The sequence below is a fragment of the Aedes aegypti genome, chromosome 2, assembly GCF_002204515.2.
Source record: "Aedes aegypti strain LVP_AGWG chromosome 2, AaegL5.0 Primary Assembly, whole genome shotgun sequence".
Taxonomy (NCBI): domain Eukaryota; kingdom Metazoa; phylum Arthropoda; class Insecta; order Diptera; family Culicidae; genus Aedes; species Aedes aegypti.
In genome coordinates this window covers 15838418-15858098 of record NC_035108.1, presented here as the reverse complement: position 1 = coordinate 15858098, position 19681 = coordinate 15838418, and the positions used below count along the sequence as shown (strand labels likewise).

Here is a 19681-nt window from a genome sequence, read left to right as displayed (position 1 = left end):
AAGTATGCAAATATTCTTGTGTCGGCGGAGAAGGAAGTTTCCGAGCGGACTGTTGCGGATATGGAACGGCAGGGTCGGGGGTTGAGCCCAATCAGGTCGGAAAATCTCCGAAGCGGACGCGACTTGCTCGGAGAACTGTGCCAGGAATCGCCAAAGCCATCGGTTCCGACATTGCAGGGATCGTCAGGAGGTTCCAAGGATTTATATTCTTAATGGGGGATACAAGAAATTTATGAATAAATTCAAAATTCGTTAGAAATTGTACAAATCGTGTTTCTTTATACTCATTTTTCAATGTATCATTTAAAACTCGTATCTCAATATCGAGTTAGTAGTAAAAGTTGGTTTTCATGGGTAACTTGATGGTCCCTTTAGACTTGTGTTGTGTTCTGTAACTCCGCTCCCATCATTTTTTTATGGAGAGTTGAGTGTAGTTTTTTTTTTGTTTTTACAAGGGGGAAATCTGCAAACAGATCCCCTGAGAAGGTAACTCCTGAGGGGAATGCGGGGATGACGCACCAACGACGACCCGCTAAAACCAGCCTATGCACTGTACACTCCCGTGCATAAATTTGGGTTCACCCCCTAGAAAACATGCAAAAGTGTTCAGTCCATATCTCTGTGATTACACGTCCAATTGAAACTCTCTAAGCCGCATTCGAAAGGCAAAGAGTTATTCTTACTTCGTATGTATTTTACCAAAAACATTTTTTAAACTTTGTATACTATATTTTTACTTAAAGATGTGACATTTTTCAAAAAACACACTGAAAAAACATAGCTAATTTCCTTAACATTGGGTCGACCAAAATTTTAAAACAAGGTGTCATTAGAATCGTAATCTTATATTCTTTGAAGAGCACTCATGAAATTTTTGCGGAAAAATCTGAAATGTATTCAAAATCAATGAAACAGTCAGTCAAGTCATCGTGCAAAAGTTTGGGTTCACCCCTCAGTATGGTGTATCGTGCAAAAGTTTGGGTTCACCTGAACTTACTTAAATCTGTGAAATCTCAAACCAATCATGTACGCGCCATTTTTTGCGCTCAAAAAAGCTTTAAACTATTAAAATCGGTTGAAAAATGGCTGAGATATTGACAAAAATGATGCGCGTGCGGCTCAGGTGAACCCAAACTTTTGCACGATTTGCATCATACTGAGGGGTGAACCCAAACTTTTGCACGAAGACTTGACTGACTGTTTCATTGATTTTGAATACTTTCCAGATTTTTCCGCAAAAATTTCGTGGGGTCTCTTCAAAGAAAATAAGATTACGATTCTAATGACACTTTGATTTAAAATTTTGGTCGACCCAATGCTGAGGAAATTAGATATAATTTTTCAGTGTGTTTTTTGAAAAATGTAACAACTTTAAGTAAAAATTTAGTATACAAAATTCAAAAACTGTTATTGAAAAAATACATACGAAGTAAGAATAACTCTTTGCCTTTCGAATGCGGCCCAAAGAGTTTCAATTGGGCGTGTAATCACAGAGATATGGACTGAACGCTTTTGTATGTTTTTGAGGGGGTGAACCCAAACTTTTGCACGGGAGTGTACTTGAGCAATTATTTTAGAATTGCTCAAGTGGTGTACAGTGCATCGACATTACCCTTGGCCACAGACCCTTATCTCCCCGGAACCACCTTACGGTATTTCTTCGGGGAGGGGCCTGTGCATATATTCTTCGGAGTACAATACCTTGCTTCTTTTTACCGTGAACTGACTGTAGTAGCAGGAAGAATTAGTGTACGCTCAGCACGAGAGTACGATATGCACTCTAAACTTGAAACTACTTTTTGCAAGCCAACGCCCTATCAGCAATTCTGATCACTTTCACTCGCTTATGTTGCGCCTTCTCATGCATATTCCTATGGGGGGCGACGATTAATGCTAATGCCGGTAATCAGTGGAAGATGACATCCCTCCGCTGATGACGACTCGTGACGATCCATAACGACTACGTAACTTGTGCTCTGCAAAATTGAAACGATAATGTTTCGGAAGGTCTTAAAAATGTCAAACAGCACATTGAACGTTCGAAGGAATTTACTATGAGAATTTGAGCCGCTCACCGCACCCTCAAACTGAAGGAGCTGCTGCCCGGTGGAGATGTTTAGAAAGGTGAAGTTATGATGTGGGACTTTGGTGTCTACGCTTGGATTGTGTTGTTGTTTTATGACCCATTGGCAGTAACATGTTGGTAAGATATGGCATGGCAAGCGAGGGAAGATGATTTAATGGTACGCAAGACCCCCGATTCGAGGGAAAGGATCGTTGTTTGCGGTGATGGAAGTCGATGATTGTGATGCATACAGCCTGAGCATATCAAAGCAGGAAGATGATTTACAATTCCCACCGCCCGAGGTTCGGCTGGTCGGTGCACGATGGAACATTCCACAATGTGTTGCAAACCAGTAATTTATGCACATCAACCGGTGGGATATTTATTGGATTTACATTGTCCACTGACACGGGGCTGATATTTCGCAATAAAGTGCATGACATCAGTACTGGGATCGTGAAGTGGTTGCAGATAATGCCAAATTTCCGCCTCATAAACGTCATAGCTATATTTAATGATGGGTGCATAGCAGACTTTTCTCCGAATCGGCGCCGCCTCCAAACACGGAAGCAGTAAATCAGTAGGCCACCCATCGCCTACTGCTGCAGAGCATATCGCTGATCTGATAACGTTGCAAAGTAGCCGGTGGAAAAGATGAAGATGATAAAATTCAACCGAATTCGTCCAGTAGGCGGCGAACAAAAAATGCACCAAAGAAATGCGGCCCAGGTCATCACCGAATTTTCGTTTCCTGTTTGCCTTTTTTTTTCGAGGGGGGCTGCCGCATGTTGATACCGTTTGTTACATCATCCGGTGGAGTCGAATATTTAGACCCCGAGGAGGAAAGCCATAATTGCCACCACGCTGAGCTACCGCCGCGCCGTATCTCTAATGTGGTATTATGCAAGGGCGGATAAAGGCTGGAGCCGTGCAGCTTCTTCGGCCGAAGAAGACGCCGTGTCGCTATCGGAATGGAGATGATGATGACTCCCGCGCCTAAGCTACTGTATCACTTGCCTCAGAGGCGGCTCGTGACCATTTTCTCGCTAGGGCAAACGGAAGAAAGGAACGAAATGTCACGACGGTCATAAAGTTAATGTGTTTTGAAATGTTGGATAAGTTGGAGCATTGGAGGTGCATTCCTGCCTCGACTGTAGCGAGATATATTGACGGGTTCAGTATCGTCTTCGCTAAGACGTTGTATGAAGGCCTAGGAATTACATCATTACACTTTTAAAGGATTATTCTACAGATAATTAAGGACATCTCATTCTCATCCTGAGGAAATCTCCTGAGAGTTTTTCCCAGAACTATTCCAGTAACGCCCACAGTAATCCTATGCATAAATCTTCTATTTTCTTTCTTCTATCTTCTATCTTCTATCGTCTATCGTCAATCGTCTGTCGTCTAATGTCTATCGTCTATCTTATATCGTCTATCGTCCAACGTCTATCGTCTATCTTCTATCATCTATCGACTATCGTCTACCTCTATCGTTCGTCTATCATCTATTATCTATCAGCTACCTGAGCAAAGGCGGATGATATCAAATTGATAACAACTTTTATTATCGCTGTTATCATTTTGATATTATGTTATCAATGATAACCGAATGATAACAAAAATTGTTATCATTGTATCCGTGACAGACATTTTTGATAACAGGTTGATAACAAAATTTGTTACCATACATATTTTCTATAACATTTTTATAAAGCGTATGTTATTAAACAAAGTTGACTTGTCGTCATATAAAATTCTGTAAAATTATTTGGAGCGTATGTTTAATCCAAAACACTCATCTCTCAAAATTTGTCCCTTATTTATGACCTCAAAATTCAAAATTTTATGATGATGTAAATTAAGTTATCAACTTGAACTCTATGATAACATAATTTACTATTAACTATTTTACTCGACAAACAAATTTGAGTTCGTATTTTTGTTATGTTGGCAGTTATCAAATGATGATAACCAGCTAATAAGATTTGTTATTATTTTGCTATTCAACTTTGCTCGGGTATCGTCTATCATCTATCGTATATCGTCTAACGTCTATCGTCTATCATCTTTCGTCTAAGGTCTATTGTCTACACGGAAAAAACAGCTTACCTAATTTTTGAGTTGACTTCACCCAAAATCTCTCGGTATTCTCTCTCTTCCCCACCAATGTTGTCAAAAATAGAGAGTGCACCTACCCAATGGGGGTTGTTTGGCCCAATTAGCCAAATTTGGGTAAATTCCATTATTCTCAAGCTTGGGTTTAATGAACTCAATTTTGCATTGAATCAAACCAAATTTAAGTATTTTTTTCATGGTTTCAAAGGCAAAGTACCTAATGAAGGTCTTGGAAATTTAGCCAAATTTAGATTTTTGGGCTCAACTGCGGTTTTGCGTTGAAACAACTCAGATTTGAGTAGATCCGCGTTGCCTTCTACCGTCTATCGTTCGTCTATCATCTATCGTCTATCCTGCCCATATGCCGCCAGCACTCTCTTTGCTGGAAAATTGCGATTCTGTGTTTCTAGCGGCATTATTGAATATTTCAGAAATTTAATTCGAATGATCTGTGCATTTGCTAGAGATTTCAATTCAAAAGGTGACTCAGGGAGACTTGTTGAATAATATATTATTTTTTTCATCTGCAAACGCATACGTCGTTTTATCCGTCCAATCAGTGAGTAAGATCTTCCGAACCGATGCTATTCTGAGTGAATCTCTGATGAGATTCTGAGAGAATCTCAGATGAGATTCTGAGAGAATCTCTGATGAGATTCTGAGAGAATCTCTGATAAGATTCTGAAAGAATCTTTGATGAGATTCTGAGCGAATCTTTGATGAGATTCTGAGAGAATCTTTGATGATATTCGGAGAGAATCTCTGATGAGATTCTGAGAGAAACTCTGATGAGATTCTGAGAGAATCTCCGATGAGATTCTGAGAGAATCTCCGATGAGATTCTGAGAGAATCTCCGATGAGATTCTGAGAGAATCTCCGATGAGATTCTGAGAGAATCTCCGATGAGATTCTGAGAGAATCTCCGATGAGATTCTGAGAGAATCTCCGATGAGATTCTGAGAGAATCTCCGATGAGATTCTGAGAGAATCTCCGATGAGATTCTGAGAGAATCTCCGATGAGATTCTGAGAGAATCTCCGATGAGATTCTGAGAGAATCTCCGATGAGATTCTGAGAGAATCTCCGATGAGATTCTGAGAGAATCTCCGATGAGATTCTGAGAGAATCTCCGATGAGATTCTGAGAGAATCTCCGATGAGATTCTGAGAGAATCTCCGATGAGATTCTGAGAGAATCTCCGATGAGATTCTGAGAGAATCTCCGATGAGATTCTGAGAGAATCTCCGATGAGATTCTGAGAGAATCTCTGATGAAATTCTGAGAGAATCTCTGATAAGGTTTTGTGAGAATCTTTAATGAGATTCTGAGACAGTCTCTAATGAGAATCTGAGAGAATCTCTAATGAGAATCTGAGAGAATCTCTAATGAGATTCTGAGAGAATCTCTAATGCGATTCTGAGAGAACTTCTAATGAGATTCTGAGAGAATCTCTGATGAGTTTCTGAGAAAATCTCTGATGAGATTACGAGACAATCTCTGATGAGATTTTGAGAAAATCTCTGATGAGATTTTGAGAAAATCTCTGATGAAATTTTGAGAAAATCTCTGATGAGATTTTGAGAAAATCTCTGATGAGATTTTGAGAGAATCTGTGATGAGATTCTGCCAGCTTCACTCAGTTGCGTTTGGTTCCCATCGCTGCAGCCCAAGCCGGGGCGGCGTACGGAGCCGGACGATGATACAGTCGCCAGAAGATGCCTCGTACTGCTTCTTGGTCCTCTAATATTGGGCATGATCCTAGCTACAGTGTTAGCTGCTTTCGCAGCCTTTTCGCAGACATAGTCTACGTGGTGAAGTTTAGCCTGTCGTCGACCATTACTCCAAGGTGCTTTAGATGAGATTGCGTGTCCTCCGAAGTTGATCTCAAACTGCTGAATCGCCTTGCAGTTTCTGAGCAGCACCACCTCCGTTTGGTGATAAGCCTACTGCAGCTTGACTCCAGTCATCCACAATTTAATGGTGTCTAGTGATTCCACCGTCAGCATCTCCACCTCCTCCGCATTCTCGCCAGTTATCGCAATAACGGTGTCATCTGCAAACCCGGCGATCTCGACTACATTCGGTAGTGGCTAACCTTGACTCCATCATACATCATATTCCACAGAGCTGGATCAGGTACGGATCCCTGTGGAACTCCCGCCGTTACTTCAATTGAAATCCGTCCATGGTTTGTGTCGTAAACCAGTACCCGGTTCTGAAAGTAACTTTGCAGAACTTTACACAGATATTCGGGAACCCGTATTCTGTGTAGGGCTGCGGTGATAGCCTCCCAACTGGCACTGTTGAACGCGTTCTTGACGTCTATTCGTAATCAAACGTCAACATCCCACCGCAAAATCGCTAGTGTTTGGAGGTGATTTTAACCTCCAACTTGCCAAATAATCTCCAAATCATCACCTCCAAGTTAGTTCTAATACCCTCCGTTATATGAAATATGGTGGCGCGTCGATCGTCGCAAGTTTATCGTTAAACAGTCAATTGTTACCAGGCATGGGAAAAGTCATTCATTCACGTTCTTCTTTATGAATCCGTTCAGTGTGTTGTCAGGCTCCAACTGTTCATTCGCAGTCGCATGATTCCTCTCCCAATGGAACACTACGACTCTAAATACACATGAACTACCGAAAGAATGAGAACAGCGAATGACTAACGCAAAAAGAAATGAATCAAAGCGATCGTATTTCGCTTGTTTGTTTTGGATCGCAGGGCAGTCGCTCAAACATTCACAAGTGATTCAATTCTTGGTTCGCAACTGAATGCGAAATTGCATTCATTCTTTCGATCCATAGCATTGCTGTTTGATTCCGCAAGTTGTGCATCTGATGATGCGTTACATACATAGGTAGTAGAGATGGTCGGGTTCGAGTTTGAAAATTTTATTTTGTTCAGTTTTGGGAGCGGGTCGGATTTGAAAGGCTAAAAATTAAATATCGGATAATGGTCAAATTCGGGCTTGAAAAATATCGGAATGGTGTCGGGTTTGGTAAGCATTAAAAACAGATCTGCAATCGGAATGCGTCCTTATTCATCAGAAATCGATTTTTATTAGGCTGTTTCTTCCAAAAACAAATTGGGTCATGACTGATTATAGAGCATATGTTGGTTGTTAAAAGTGCCAAAGGCACAACATTTATGTAGCAAATAAAACCAAAACGTGAGTGTCCGCCCCTAGAATCAAAAGTAGCCCCGTTTGGGGGTATTGTTCAGTTTTTTAAGATTCATTATTTACAAAAACTTATGTAATATTTGGAAAGAATGCTGATGTGTAAAAATATGATCGATGATGGTTACACACTTTCATATCGCAACTGCATTTTAAATACGGAACCAACGAATCACGTAAATCAATTTTTCTGCGTTAAAGCTAACGCCCGGCATAGAGTGCTAGACTACGAAGCTGGGTGTGCTACAAAAAGCACCCTATTCGATCTAGCTCCGATGCATGGGTTTCGAGAAAATCCTTTTTTCGTGAGCAAAAAACTCAAAATTTAAAAGTATCGCAGTTGGCAAATTTGCTTATTTTGTTTTTCTTTTTGTTATTTTCAAACCCCTATCCCCCCTGCTTAATTATTTCATAACGCTCACTCAAGAATACCTTACTTCATTTTGCAAATTTATTTTAAATGGATACGTGCATGGTGTTTGTTTTTTCTTAGATTCAAACAACATATCTTCCTCTCGTCTGCCAATACAACTTTTTGTTGTTGTAGAAGTTTATATCACCAGTTGTGTAAATTGCTTACGAAACGCTGACCCTTCTTGTAACAGCAGTAACGAAAAATTCACCCCCTTTATACGTTACGTAATTTGTGTACAATGCCTAGTTAATTGTCCACCCTTAATCCAGTAACTAGAAGCTGGACAGTGGACAGTAGACATATTCGATACGAAGAGTAGTTATAATTTATTTTGTTTGCATCGGTCAGATGCCAGCACAAAGCGCGACCAACAAACGTTCCCGAAAGAATCACGGAGAATGAAAGATTGCATTCACTTGTGATTGTGTTGGGATACATTCGCAGCGCGACTCATATTGATGCGAATGAATCAACAAATGAACACACACATCAGAGAGTGTTGGTTAATTTTTCTTGTCTGCATTTTATCTCTCTCTTCGGGATGAACGAGCGACACTTTCTATAGAAGAGTGCATGGTGACGTCACGATAAATTCTCCTTCTTTGTCCCTCTTTCATCACGCTCAATTGACTGTCCTGCTCTTTGACACTCACTGCTGGAATTGTTTAGATTTTTTTTATATGGAGTTGACATTCACTGCTGGAATTGTTGACATTTTTTTATATGGAGTTTCGAGGTTAGGTCAGGCGTGCAACGATCTATGTAGTGTAGCTGTGATCGGGCTTCACAGGTAAGACACGTTGGCTCAGGAGTGCAAAATGAATGTAACGTGAACTGATTTTCCCATGCCTGATTGTTACCACTGCGCAGTATCGTTTGCGTCTACTCTTCTGCTTGGACGCTTTCTCCGCGCACGCGATTGATGACTGCCCGAATAGCATCCACCGTCGAATTCTTTTTTACGGAATCCGAACTGCCTTTTCGACAATCCGTTCTCGCCTACCGTTTATATCGTCAGCCTGCCGAGAATGACCTTCTCTAGAAGTTTACCAAGAGTATCCAGCAAGCATATTGGTCTATATGAAGCAGGATTTCTTGTCGGTTTTTCCGGTTTTGGCAGCAACACCAGCTGGTGTACCTTCCATCTGTCTGGGAAGCAGCCTTCCGCTAGACACTTTTGCAACGCTGTCCTGGATATGTATTTGAACGCCAAGATTGCTGCCCTTAGCGCTACGTTGGGGATACCATCTGGTTCGGGAGCTTTGTTCAGCTTCAGTCCTTTCGGAATCATTATCATCTCAGCGTTAGACACTTGGATACCGGCATTTTCTTCATCTACGTCAGCGTACGGTGTGGGGGGCCAAGCGGTGGGAGCATGCGTAGGAAAGAGACCGTCCACTATCGCCTTCAGTTTGTCGGGGAACATTTCAGCTGGGGTAACTGGGCCCTTGATCTTCGGCATCACTACTAGATAGGCGTTGCCCCAAGGATTTGCATCAGCTTCCCGGCACAACTCCTTGTAGCAGTTCGTTTTACTCGTGGCTATCTCTCGTTTGAACGCGGATCTAGCCAGTCGGTAGGTCACTTTACACTCTTCCATGCTGGTTTCGGATCTAGCTCTATGCACGCGTCTTCTGGTTCTTAAGCAGGCTGCACGAAGGGTGCTGAGTCTGTCGTTCCACCAGTATGCAGGACGCCGCTGATTCCTTGGTTCCAATTTTCTCGGCATAGTCGCGTCACACGCTGTTGCCAACGCTTCTGTCAGTTCTCTTGCATCCAGTTTGGAGCGTCGCTTACTGCTCGGAGTGCTTCGACGAACAGATCCTTGTCGAAGTGCTTTACTTTCCACCTGCGTTCTCCATTCCTCCTCTGCCATACTGCACAACTTCTCTGGCCAACGCTAACGCTCTGGTATTATTCGCTAACTCTTCAGTTCATATTGGTGATCAGCGACGGGCTGCAAAAGGTCGTCGATGATGGATTCCCTATTGTCTTTGTGAAATGTGCTAGCGAGACCGTCGTTGCACAGCCTTACGTCGAGCTTCGCTAGAGTTTCCAGCAAACTGTATCCTCTCGCGTTTGTCAGTTTACTACCCCACTCCACGGCCCAAGCATTGAAGTCTCATCCGATTATTACCGGCGTTCGACCGATCACTGCTCCAGTGTCCACCTCGGGTGGCGTAACAGCTACACACGAAGATTCCGTTAATTTTAACGATCAAGAAACCCTCGTATGAGCGTTCGACTACTTCTTGGATAGGGAATCAGCCCATTACTTGGATCGCCGTCGTCTCTGCTCTGTCTGCTACCCAATTGCCGTTATCGTTATCACCTGCGTTATCTTCATCATCATTACTGCCCTGCCTTCGCCTTCTGATGTTTGGGGCATTTGAAGCCACCCGTCGTACGGGCGTTACCTTCCTCCACCTTATACGGCATGCACCTAGATGTCTTCAGGCAGTCCCTGCCAACGTGACCTATTCGGGCCTTTGCAGTTTATCCAGTCCTCAGCCGGATGGACTGCGGTGCTTCTTGCAACTTGCATTGAGACAACAGTGCACCCCTCACGTCGTCTTCTGTTGTGATTTCGTCCAGTTCTCTACATTCGATCACTGCCTCCTGGGATAAGGCCCTCACACTTGCCTCTTTGCCCAGCGACTATTGATCGACGGATCTTTTTTGAGCTCAAAGAGCATGTCACCTTTCTGGGTGCGCCGTTCACTGACGTTCTGCTCGCTAACGCACTCATTGTCGCTTCTCTGCTTTTTGGGATCTTCTTGTTCTCCTGGTGTATCCCTCGTTCTTTTTTCCGAGCGGGTAGTCGGATTGCTCCTAGACGTCTCCTATGAAACGGCTGTTGCATTCACCGGAATCAATGCTTTTTCGGCTTTTTCCGCTCTACTCCGCAATTCCTTCTGTCTGCGGTCTGCGGCTGTAACGGCGGACTTGATGCTCGTGACCAGCTGCTTGAACCTGAGGTGGACATTGTTTTTAGTCTTGACGAAATCATAGAGTTCGTTAACCTTCCGCTTTACTTCCGACAACTCTGACTTCTCATGCTGCCGGTCGTCTGAACAGTGCTACTACCCGACTTTGGTGTGAACACTTGACTCAGGAAGCTGGCATCCTGCTGGTTTCCCGGTGGCTCACTCGGTGTGCTGCATCTGCTAGTGCTGACTGCTACCGTCTGTGATATCATTGGCGATCTCTGCATCTTTCCGCTTTTTGTGAATACTTTCGCGTCTTCGTTTCCTCCACTAGATTCTCCATCCAAATCGGTTATTTGCTCCATTCGATTGGGTCCCCCCTTCGGGCCGCTATCTCTTCTCGTTGTATATAGTCGCCTCTCGTGATCCCATGGTTGTCTATGCAACCAGGGAAGCCATGCTAAGTTTGACACAACCTTCATAGGGGTTGTGTTCAGAGCCGGATCGGCGTAAGTCAGGAATGTTACATCTGAGCCTACTACTCACCGAGGGTGGTGACGAGTTTCGAACGTATACAAAGACCTGTCAAGGTTTTATCAGGACGGAGGCAGTTTCCTCATAGTCCTATTTACCGTTTCAAGTTGGTATCACCCTTCCTTACTCAGGGAACAGTAGAGTACGCTGCCAGCCCACGACTGTAAGTCGACGTATCCAATCCGCAATCCGTGTCCTGTTCGTTGTTCTGCGCTGTGACCAGTATACCATCAGGAGTTTACTGGCATCCATCCTGATGGGCCGGTTGGCATTCCAGAGGGCTAAGGTACTTTGAAAGCGGTACCAGGTCGCTTGTTCAGGCTACTTGCGAATATATGTTTTTTTTTGTAGAGATTCAGCAGAACCCACTGCTGAACCCCCGCTACATCCTAGGTAGACCATGCTTGAGCCCCTGGTCAGATGGACCAGACGCTCGGCCATCTCCCGAAGGAAGTGCTAAAGGTTCCATACTGCTGTATGTACGAGTTTCGCTTGGAAAGGATAAGAATCCCAAGCTCCCATCGGGCACCCTCTCACTCTAGCTGATGTCAGAAGAACAACAGTGCCCAGGTTGCACTAACAGCTATGTACGCAACCCTTAGCTGGTGGTCTTTGTTATCGTTAGACCCGTGGAAACGTGAAGTAGGGACTTGTGAGGACCATAGCTTAGTTGAACGCTCCTTCCTGGTTGTCAACTCACCATTTTGCAACCATTTTGCAAGTTTCTTTTTGTTCCTAGCATCTAGCTTGCAGCTTCTTCTAGCTTCTAGCTTCTAGTCTCTTCTAACTTCTTCTAGCTTCTAGCTTCTAGATTCTAGTTTTGGCTTGTAACTTGTATCTTTTAGCTTCTAGCTTCTAGCTTTTAGCTTCTTCTAGCTTTAAGCTTCTTCTAGCTTTTAGCTCCTAGCTCCTAGCTTCTATCTTCTATCTTTCGAAATTTATTCAGGAATTTCTACCAGTGATGTTTGGCATAATGACGATGTTTCATAAACAAAAAAATGGTCATGATGGTCGTTTCGCATATACTTAGCAGTTTCATACAAGCATAGGTAGCATTTTGATGCAGGTATATACTTATCTTTATCTATTATAGAAATCCACGAATTTTTCAAAAAATAGAAGTTCTTTAACAAATTTCCTTAGAACTTTTCCTTATTTTTGCAAGAAGTTAGCCTAAGCTTTCATTTTTCATCCTAAGCCTTCTTTTTTCATGCATTTGTATTGCGATTACCCCTGTTTTCTCTTCCAGGAAGTCCCACAGGTATTTTTTTTTTCAAAACTCCTCCTATAAATCCTTTAGAAACCCGTTCAGTTTCATTCAGGAATTCCATGACATATTCAAGAATTTGGAAAGAAAGTTATCTAGATATTTCATTTCAAGGTCCGAAACGCAAAGGAGTTTAAGTTACACGGTTTGAATTACTGTATTACTGATGACGGTATTGGTCGTCTAATATTTACCGCTTCTGCTTTATAAGCAAAAGGTCATGGGTTCAATCCCAGACCCGTCTCTATCACACTTTAACTTATTCGCTATAACCAGAGACGTACAAGAAACCGTCTCTCTACTCTTCCATTCTTCCATCATTATGGCACGTCTCTTCTTACGCCTGATACATAGCCAGTCTGCTAATCAAAAGCAAGTCTCTCTGCCGTAAAATTACTTTACCACTATACTTTCCCGCTTGAACTGGAGTAGATGCAGGGGTATGTCCGGTCCACTGTGGGCAAGTTTTAAATGAAACATCAATTCAATCAAGCACCAGTATTGTCATTCACTTATTGCTGTACGAGGGCGTTCAAAGGCTACAGTTTCCTCCCAGCGTGAACATTTTTGAACAGTGCCGTAGCGCCCCGCCAAGGGTCCCTGCTTTCAGGGGGCGCCCAAATGAGCTACGCGAAATTTTGAAAGAGACATTTCTACAACAAAGTTCATAATATTATCGGTGCTTTGAAATAGCTTTGAAATAACTTTTTGATGCTTTGACATTTTTGCCATATAACAAAAAGAAGAATTTTGTATATGAGGACGGATTTACGTTTTCTCTGAAAAATTATCGTCAAAATTTTTTTTTGAAAAAAAATGCTTTCACAATGGCTTTCCTTGGAACCTCATCAGGCAAGGAATCTGTGAAAACATCAAGACATCTACGAGAAAATCTTTTGGAAGCTCTGAAAGTATTCCAATTCAAATATTTAATGACGAAAAAGTTACAGTTTTTTCTGCTTACTCGAAAGAGCTAATTTTGCCGAAGCTATTTTATGATGCTGCAATATCCTAATTTTGATATTATAAACGATTAAAACCAATATGAATCTTGAGAATCAAAACTTAAAAAAAGTTTAATTTGTAAAAAAAACTAGGTAACCCCTGTTCCGAGAGATTTTCGCATAAATTTCCTTTAGAAGTGCTTCTATTACCTTCTGAGAGTTTCCAGAAGAGTGAGTAATTTATGGAAGAGTTCAAGTAGAAACTATTTGAAGGAAACTCCTAATAATTTTATCGCAATTCTTGATGGAATTCGTAGATATATTCTCAAATGATCATTGTGGTTTAAAGAGGAATTCCTGGAATTTTCATCGATTTGTCTTATACACTTTTTTGAAATCAACAGTTTTGACATGGTAGTCAGAGATTCTGAAATGATTCTTAAATATTCCTCAAATATCTTGTAAAACAATAGCATTCCTGTACTCACCTGCGACACCAGCGCCTTCGTTTCCAGGGTTGTACTCTCCTGGATCACGTTCTTGAACTCTTTCGGACTAGATAGCTTGAACTCGGCCGCCGTGGCCAGGTACTCCTGAATCTCCTGCAGACTCTGCTCCGCAATTTCCGCCGACACGGAACACTTTTCGATGCGCTGGGTGGCCAACAGTTCGATGCCCCGAGCGCACCACTTGTTTGCCTGCAATCGAAAGAAGACACCATCAATACCTGAAATTCAACTTAAGCATAAGTCAAGTCTCACCTTCTCAACACGCTCCATCAGCTCCCGGGCCTTGATCAACGTTTCTATTCGCTTGGAAATGCGCTCGTTGATCAGTTCGCAAACCCTGGACAGCTCGTCGCATTTCGGTTGCACCACTTCCCGTGGACACGAACTGATACAACCTTTGGTACCAATCAACCTCTGCCCGGTCGCGATCACCTGATCGGCCCGTTCCACATCTACCGTGCAGCTCACTTGGAAGTCTTTGGTTTCTTTGATCAGCTGGTCCATCCGGTCCACAGTTTCGCCGATCTCGGTCATGTCCGACACCTCCTTCAGGTGCCGATCGAAGTTGGCCTGCAGCTCCCGGAAGTCCTGCTCGAAGCGCCTCAGCTCCAGGCACTTCTTCAGCCGCGACAGGTGCACCGTCCAGAAGTCCTCGAAGTGCCGCTCGGTCTCCTCCAGCTGCACCAAGAGTCTGTGACAATCGCGACTGTCATCAAGATGGTGATGCATAGTATTGTTTGAATAATTCCCTGCACTGGATTTTTTTACAAGGATTTTTGTTTTGTTTTTGTACCGCGGGGATGGTTGAGGGGAGGGATTGGTACCGTAATTGTACACAATTTTGAAACAACGCGCGATGATCGCGGGCGATGATGACATCGATGGTAATGGAGGAGAAGCGGATCGATCACAGAGAAGCGGGTTTGATGGGATTGATGGGCGATTCGGATGAAATGTGAGGATGGAATGGAAGATATATGTGTTAAGATAATGATAATAGTTCTACTGAAGAAGATCGGTTATATTTACACGTTCGGCTATAGAAGAACAGTTAGGGTGGTGTACTAAGGCGTGCGACGACATCCAGCGATGGGAAATGGACCATACGTGTCACGTGTGTGTTTGGCGAGTGAGGTTTCAAAATCCGGTTGTAAGTGTGCGAAATGAGCTTAGTGGATTGACTTGTCAAACGGTGGTGAGAATTTGTGATTTACTGTAGTTTGAGTGTGATGTTTTGTGTGTTTGATGATCAACGCATGTGTCGTGCTATATGTGCGAAAGTGAATGCTATGAATGCGGTGCGTGCGTTGCATTACTAGTAATGAGTATTAGACAATTTGTGAAGAGACTTGTAATAAAAAGAACTACTATTATATAAATAACGATAATGAACGAGTGCAACAATTATTCATCAGCAAATTAAAAAATAAAATTTAGTACTATGTCATTTGATTTCAACTAAGATTTGAATACTCTGACAGATACACGTATTTCAAATTCAACGGTCAACCCGTTTTCAGTGTCGCGAACTAAACTCAACTCGATGCTCCATTCATTGAGAGCAAACTCATCAGCATTGATTTGCAACATGTAGAAGAACGGCCAAGCACCCATACGAGGTTTACTGAATTCAGTTCCTCAATTTGAGTTCGACATGCGTCAAATACCTCGTTAACCTTAAGTGGGTCAACGCAAAGGCTTTGATAGCAGCAGGACAAGGGTAGGGGGACATGGGGCAAGAAGGACACCCGGGGCAAAAGTGCCACCTCTAATTTCACGTAGTTCGAATCAATTTTTTGATGTGTAACACAGGATAAGAATAAATTGAGTACTGTTTGAGGGTTGTGTAAATATTACAGTTAAAAATGTTTAGTACAAAAAATTAGAAAAATGTATTTAACTCACCAACGCAAAAAACGCGAAATATTATAAGAATGTAAGACTGGAGAACAAGGTTTGACTCCCAATAAATACGAAACATATTTGTTTTTCCGCACAGTATTGATGATTTTCAATTGTTTAATATAGCTGTGAGGAATTTTTTTTCGAAAAAGTTCTTTTGACATTAAGTTTTACATATATAAAAACAGTATGTCTTATGGGGCAAGAGGGACACCGCAATTTTCTCATATAAAATTACATGAACTTTTATTTTTCTTGTTTAATATTGCATTAAATCAATGCTTCCTACTAAATAAAATCAAAATAAACCATCTAGGACATTCAAAATGGTTTCTGATTTTTTTTTACTATTATTGTTACAGTCAAATAAGATGAGAACTAAATTAATTTCGTAAAATTACTTTTTAACTATAAGTCAACTTTTATCCCTCAGTTTTTATCTTTACTTACTCTAGAATGTATCGTTTAGGTGGGGAAATAATAATATACAAAATTTGTGGCATTTTGCTCTGGTGGTCTTCTTGCCCCATACGAGTGGCACTCTTGCCCCGTGCCTCGTTGAAAAACCTCATAAGAAGGGACATTTTCAAAAATCTCAAATCATCATGTAAATCTTATATTTTTGAAATCTATCGATAACATCATTAAGAACAAGAGGTGAGCTTGCCCCTACACTGGAATAATCTTCAAAAATTGTGCTAATCAACCATGATTTGAAACTATATATCTTAAGGTGTCCTTCTTGCCCCTAGCCCCCCTATATTACTATACCCATTGCTTGCTGTTGAGCTGCTGATTGCATTCCTCACATAAGAGCAAATATTTCCGGGTAAAAAACGATTCAGTGTCTACCAAGGGTGAATAAAACGAGTAAAACTGGTTCAGCCATATCTTACGAGAATATACATCAGCAGCAGCTCTACCCTGAATAAGGGAGTCATCAGTGTACCATAAAATATTGGTAGATGAAAAAAAACGAATTTAGTACTATACCATTTAATTCCACTAGTACTAAATTCGTTTTTTTTTCATCTACTTATAGGTATTCTAATATTGCTTGATCTACTGTATTCCAAATAGCCAGACATCCACTCTTCCCATGTAGTGAATTGTATGGACAATTTCCTGTAAGCAAAGGTACCAGATAGGTTGAATTTTGACATAAAAAGTACACCAAGACACAAAGTGATGTAGCAGAAAAACTACCCATCGTAGCATCTTGGTGTCTTCAGCGCATTTGTTCACTGAGTGCTAAGGACCAAACGCGCTGAAGACACCGAAAGGATACGATGCATGGTTTGTCTGACACATTACTTTTCGTCTTTATGTCAAAATTGAACCTTTCTGTAATTTTTAAACCAATAGTTTTCACAAAACTTTTACAATAGTTTTCGAAAATTGAGGAAATTTGTAGTTCGTCACAGAAAAAATGGAAAGAATCTGTTGAAAAACGGCGGAGATATAGCTCTCTGAAGTTGACCATTTTGTATGGGAAAACGGCTTTGATGCATTTTATATGTCCGATACTGTACATTGTTAAAATAATTCAAAGTTATCTGTCAAATCGTACACTTCAGGTTAATTATCAGAACTCCAGGTCTGAAAGATTTCCTGCAAGAGCTAGTGTTCCTCAAGGCAGCATTTTGGGACCAATATTATACAATATTTTCACATCTGACTTACCGGGTCTGGGTCATTTGGCATAAAGCCATTTGGCATAAGGTCATTTGGCATAACGCCATTTGGCATAAAGGACACATGGCATAACAGCCATTTGGCATAACGGTCATTTGGCATAATTTTGAACAATGTGAAAATAAAGGGTCATTTGGCATAATATCAAACCATCTGAAAAGTAAGGGTTATTTGGTATAATGATTCAGATTCTCCTTTTTCTATGTGAAAAAAATATTATAATTACGCAACAGAAAAAAATCATGTTAAAAAGAAAGGCAAATTCCTATATAATAAAAAAACGCGTCGAATCGCTATAGCAATAACCCTCGAAAGAATACCTTATGTTTAAAAGAAGGGTAAATCTCTAGATAAATATCATGACTAAACAGGATAACAGAAGATGAACTAGGGTGTCAATCAGTGACGCAATATTTCTTAATTTGAAATTAAGAATTGAAAACAAGGTCATGACTTTGGAAATCAGAAGAAAAAATGGAGCAACATTGAGGCAAAACAGCCCCATGGTGCCTTTTATGAGCATTTGTAAAAAAAATTGGAAAATATTCGTCAAGGGCGGATAGGAGTGACCCACAACATGCGATTTTACAAATCCAACTTACAGAAAAATGTCTAAATTTTTCTAAAATATTTATAGAATCACCAAAAAGTCGTTTTATTCCTGGGGTGCATATTACCCCTGATACCCTTATTATAAGCTCTAATATGAATAACTATGAGAAATAGGGAAAGTGTACCAGTTATGGCCATAGTGGTTCCCTATTTGGCCATATGTGACATTTCGATGACTTTCGCATTTTTAATCTTTTTGAATGTTTTAACACTAAGATATATCCTATATCTTACTGCTAAAACACACAAAACTTTTCAAAATGTGGAGACATTCAAGTTATCACGTATGGCGAAATAGGGAACCACTATGGCCATAACTGGTACACCTACCCTACTTCACTCTTGAAAGAATAGCCTATGATCAAAAGAAGGAAAAATCCCTTATGAAAATTTAGGCAAGTGTAATGCATATAATAATTTTATCAGTACAACTACAAAGAACTTCCGATGATTTAAAGAAGGTAAAATTCCCAATTAAAATATAAGTTGAACTATTTTCAATAGTAATGAAATCAGTATAACTCGTATAGCCTATGTGCAAAAAAGAAGGAAAAAAGGATGAAATCAATAAAACACTTGAAACCTTATCACACATTTGGTAATCCAGAGGCGAATTAACCGTCACCTTAGAGTCATGAGAGTCGCGATGTGAGGAGTTCACAACTTCGTCCTGAATTAACGGGTCGATTTTATCATTCCCTTAGAGCTCTTATAGAGGGACAAGAAATTACGTCCCGTCACATCATGAAAATCAACAAATTAATTAGCTTATCAGTTATTGAGCAACACATCAGAGGTGTTGTAATTTGATATTTATGTTCATGATTCGGCCAAACGGCATTCGGCCAAATGACCAACAGCAGTGATGCGACATCGCACTCTAAATTATAATTAATTCAGCATGAGTGATCACGTGACAGTTCTCCTTCTTCCTGGGGCCTTCCTTAGCCGAGTGGCTAGAATCCGCGGCTACAAAGCAAAGCCATGCTGAAGGTTCAGGATCTTTTCGTAATGGAATTTCCTTGACTTCCCTGGGCATAGAGTATCATCGTACCTGCCATGCGACATACGAATACAAAAATGGTAACTTTGGCAAAGAAACCTTTCAGTTAATAACTGTGGAACTGCTCATAAGAACACTAAGCTAAGAAGCAGGCTCTGTCCCAGTGAGGACGTAATGTCAAGAAGAAGTAGTGACAATTCTCCAAGCTATTATTGGTCTTCTGTGACCAACACAATTCAATCATCTGCAGCATTATCAAAAATATCTTATTGATAAGTTTCATTTGCCTAATTTAAAATTGAACTTAACCCATCAGTCTATCACTACTAATGCATTGGTGATGGCACAGAAGTAGACAGTATGATGTTGATATGATATAGAATGATCCGTATTGTATCGCAGTCAGCCTGTACAAATTAGCAAGTTTTAGGCGTTGATAGTGACAGCAAGCAACTCTGCAAACGATTAGCTTAAAAGCCACGATAATTGAGTATTTATAATACAA

The 19681-nt window shown here is 41.1% G+C and overlaps 1 protein-coding gene across 1 annotated transcript in view; it reads right to left on the bottom strand.

Moving 5' to 3' along the window:
* Positions 1–19681, bottom strand: part of LOC5576746 (guanine nucleotide exchange factor DBS) — a 457969-nt gene that overhangs the window by 366110 nt on the left and 72178 nt on the right. Inside the window, exons 5-6 of the mRNA XM_021839979.1 lie at positions 14217–14718; positions 13944–14153 (exon numbers count right to left, since the gene is read on the bottom strand). Of these exons, the coding sequence (XP_021695671.1) occupies positions 13944–14153; positions 14217–14718 (712 nt within the window). The remainder of the gene's footprint in view (positions 1–13943; positions 14154–14216; positions 14719–19681) is intronic.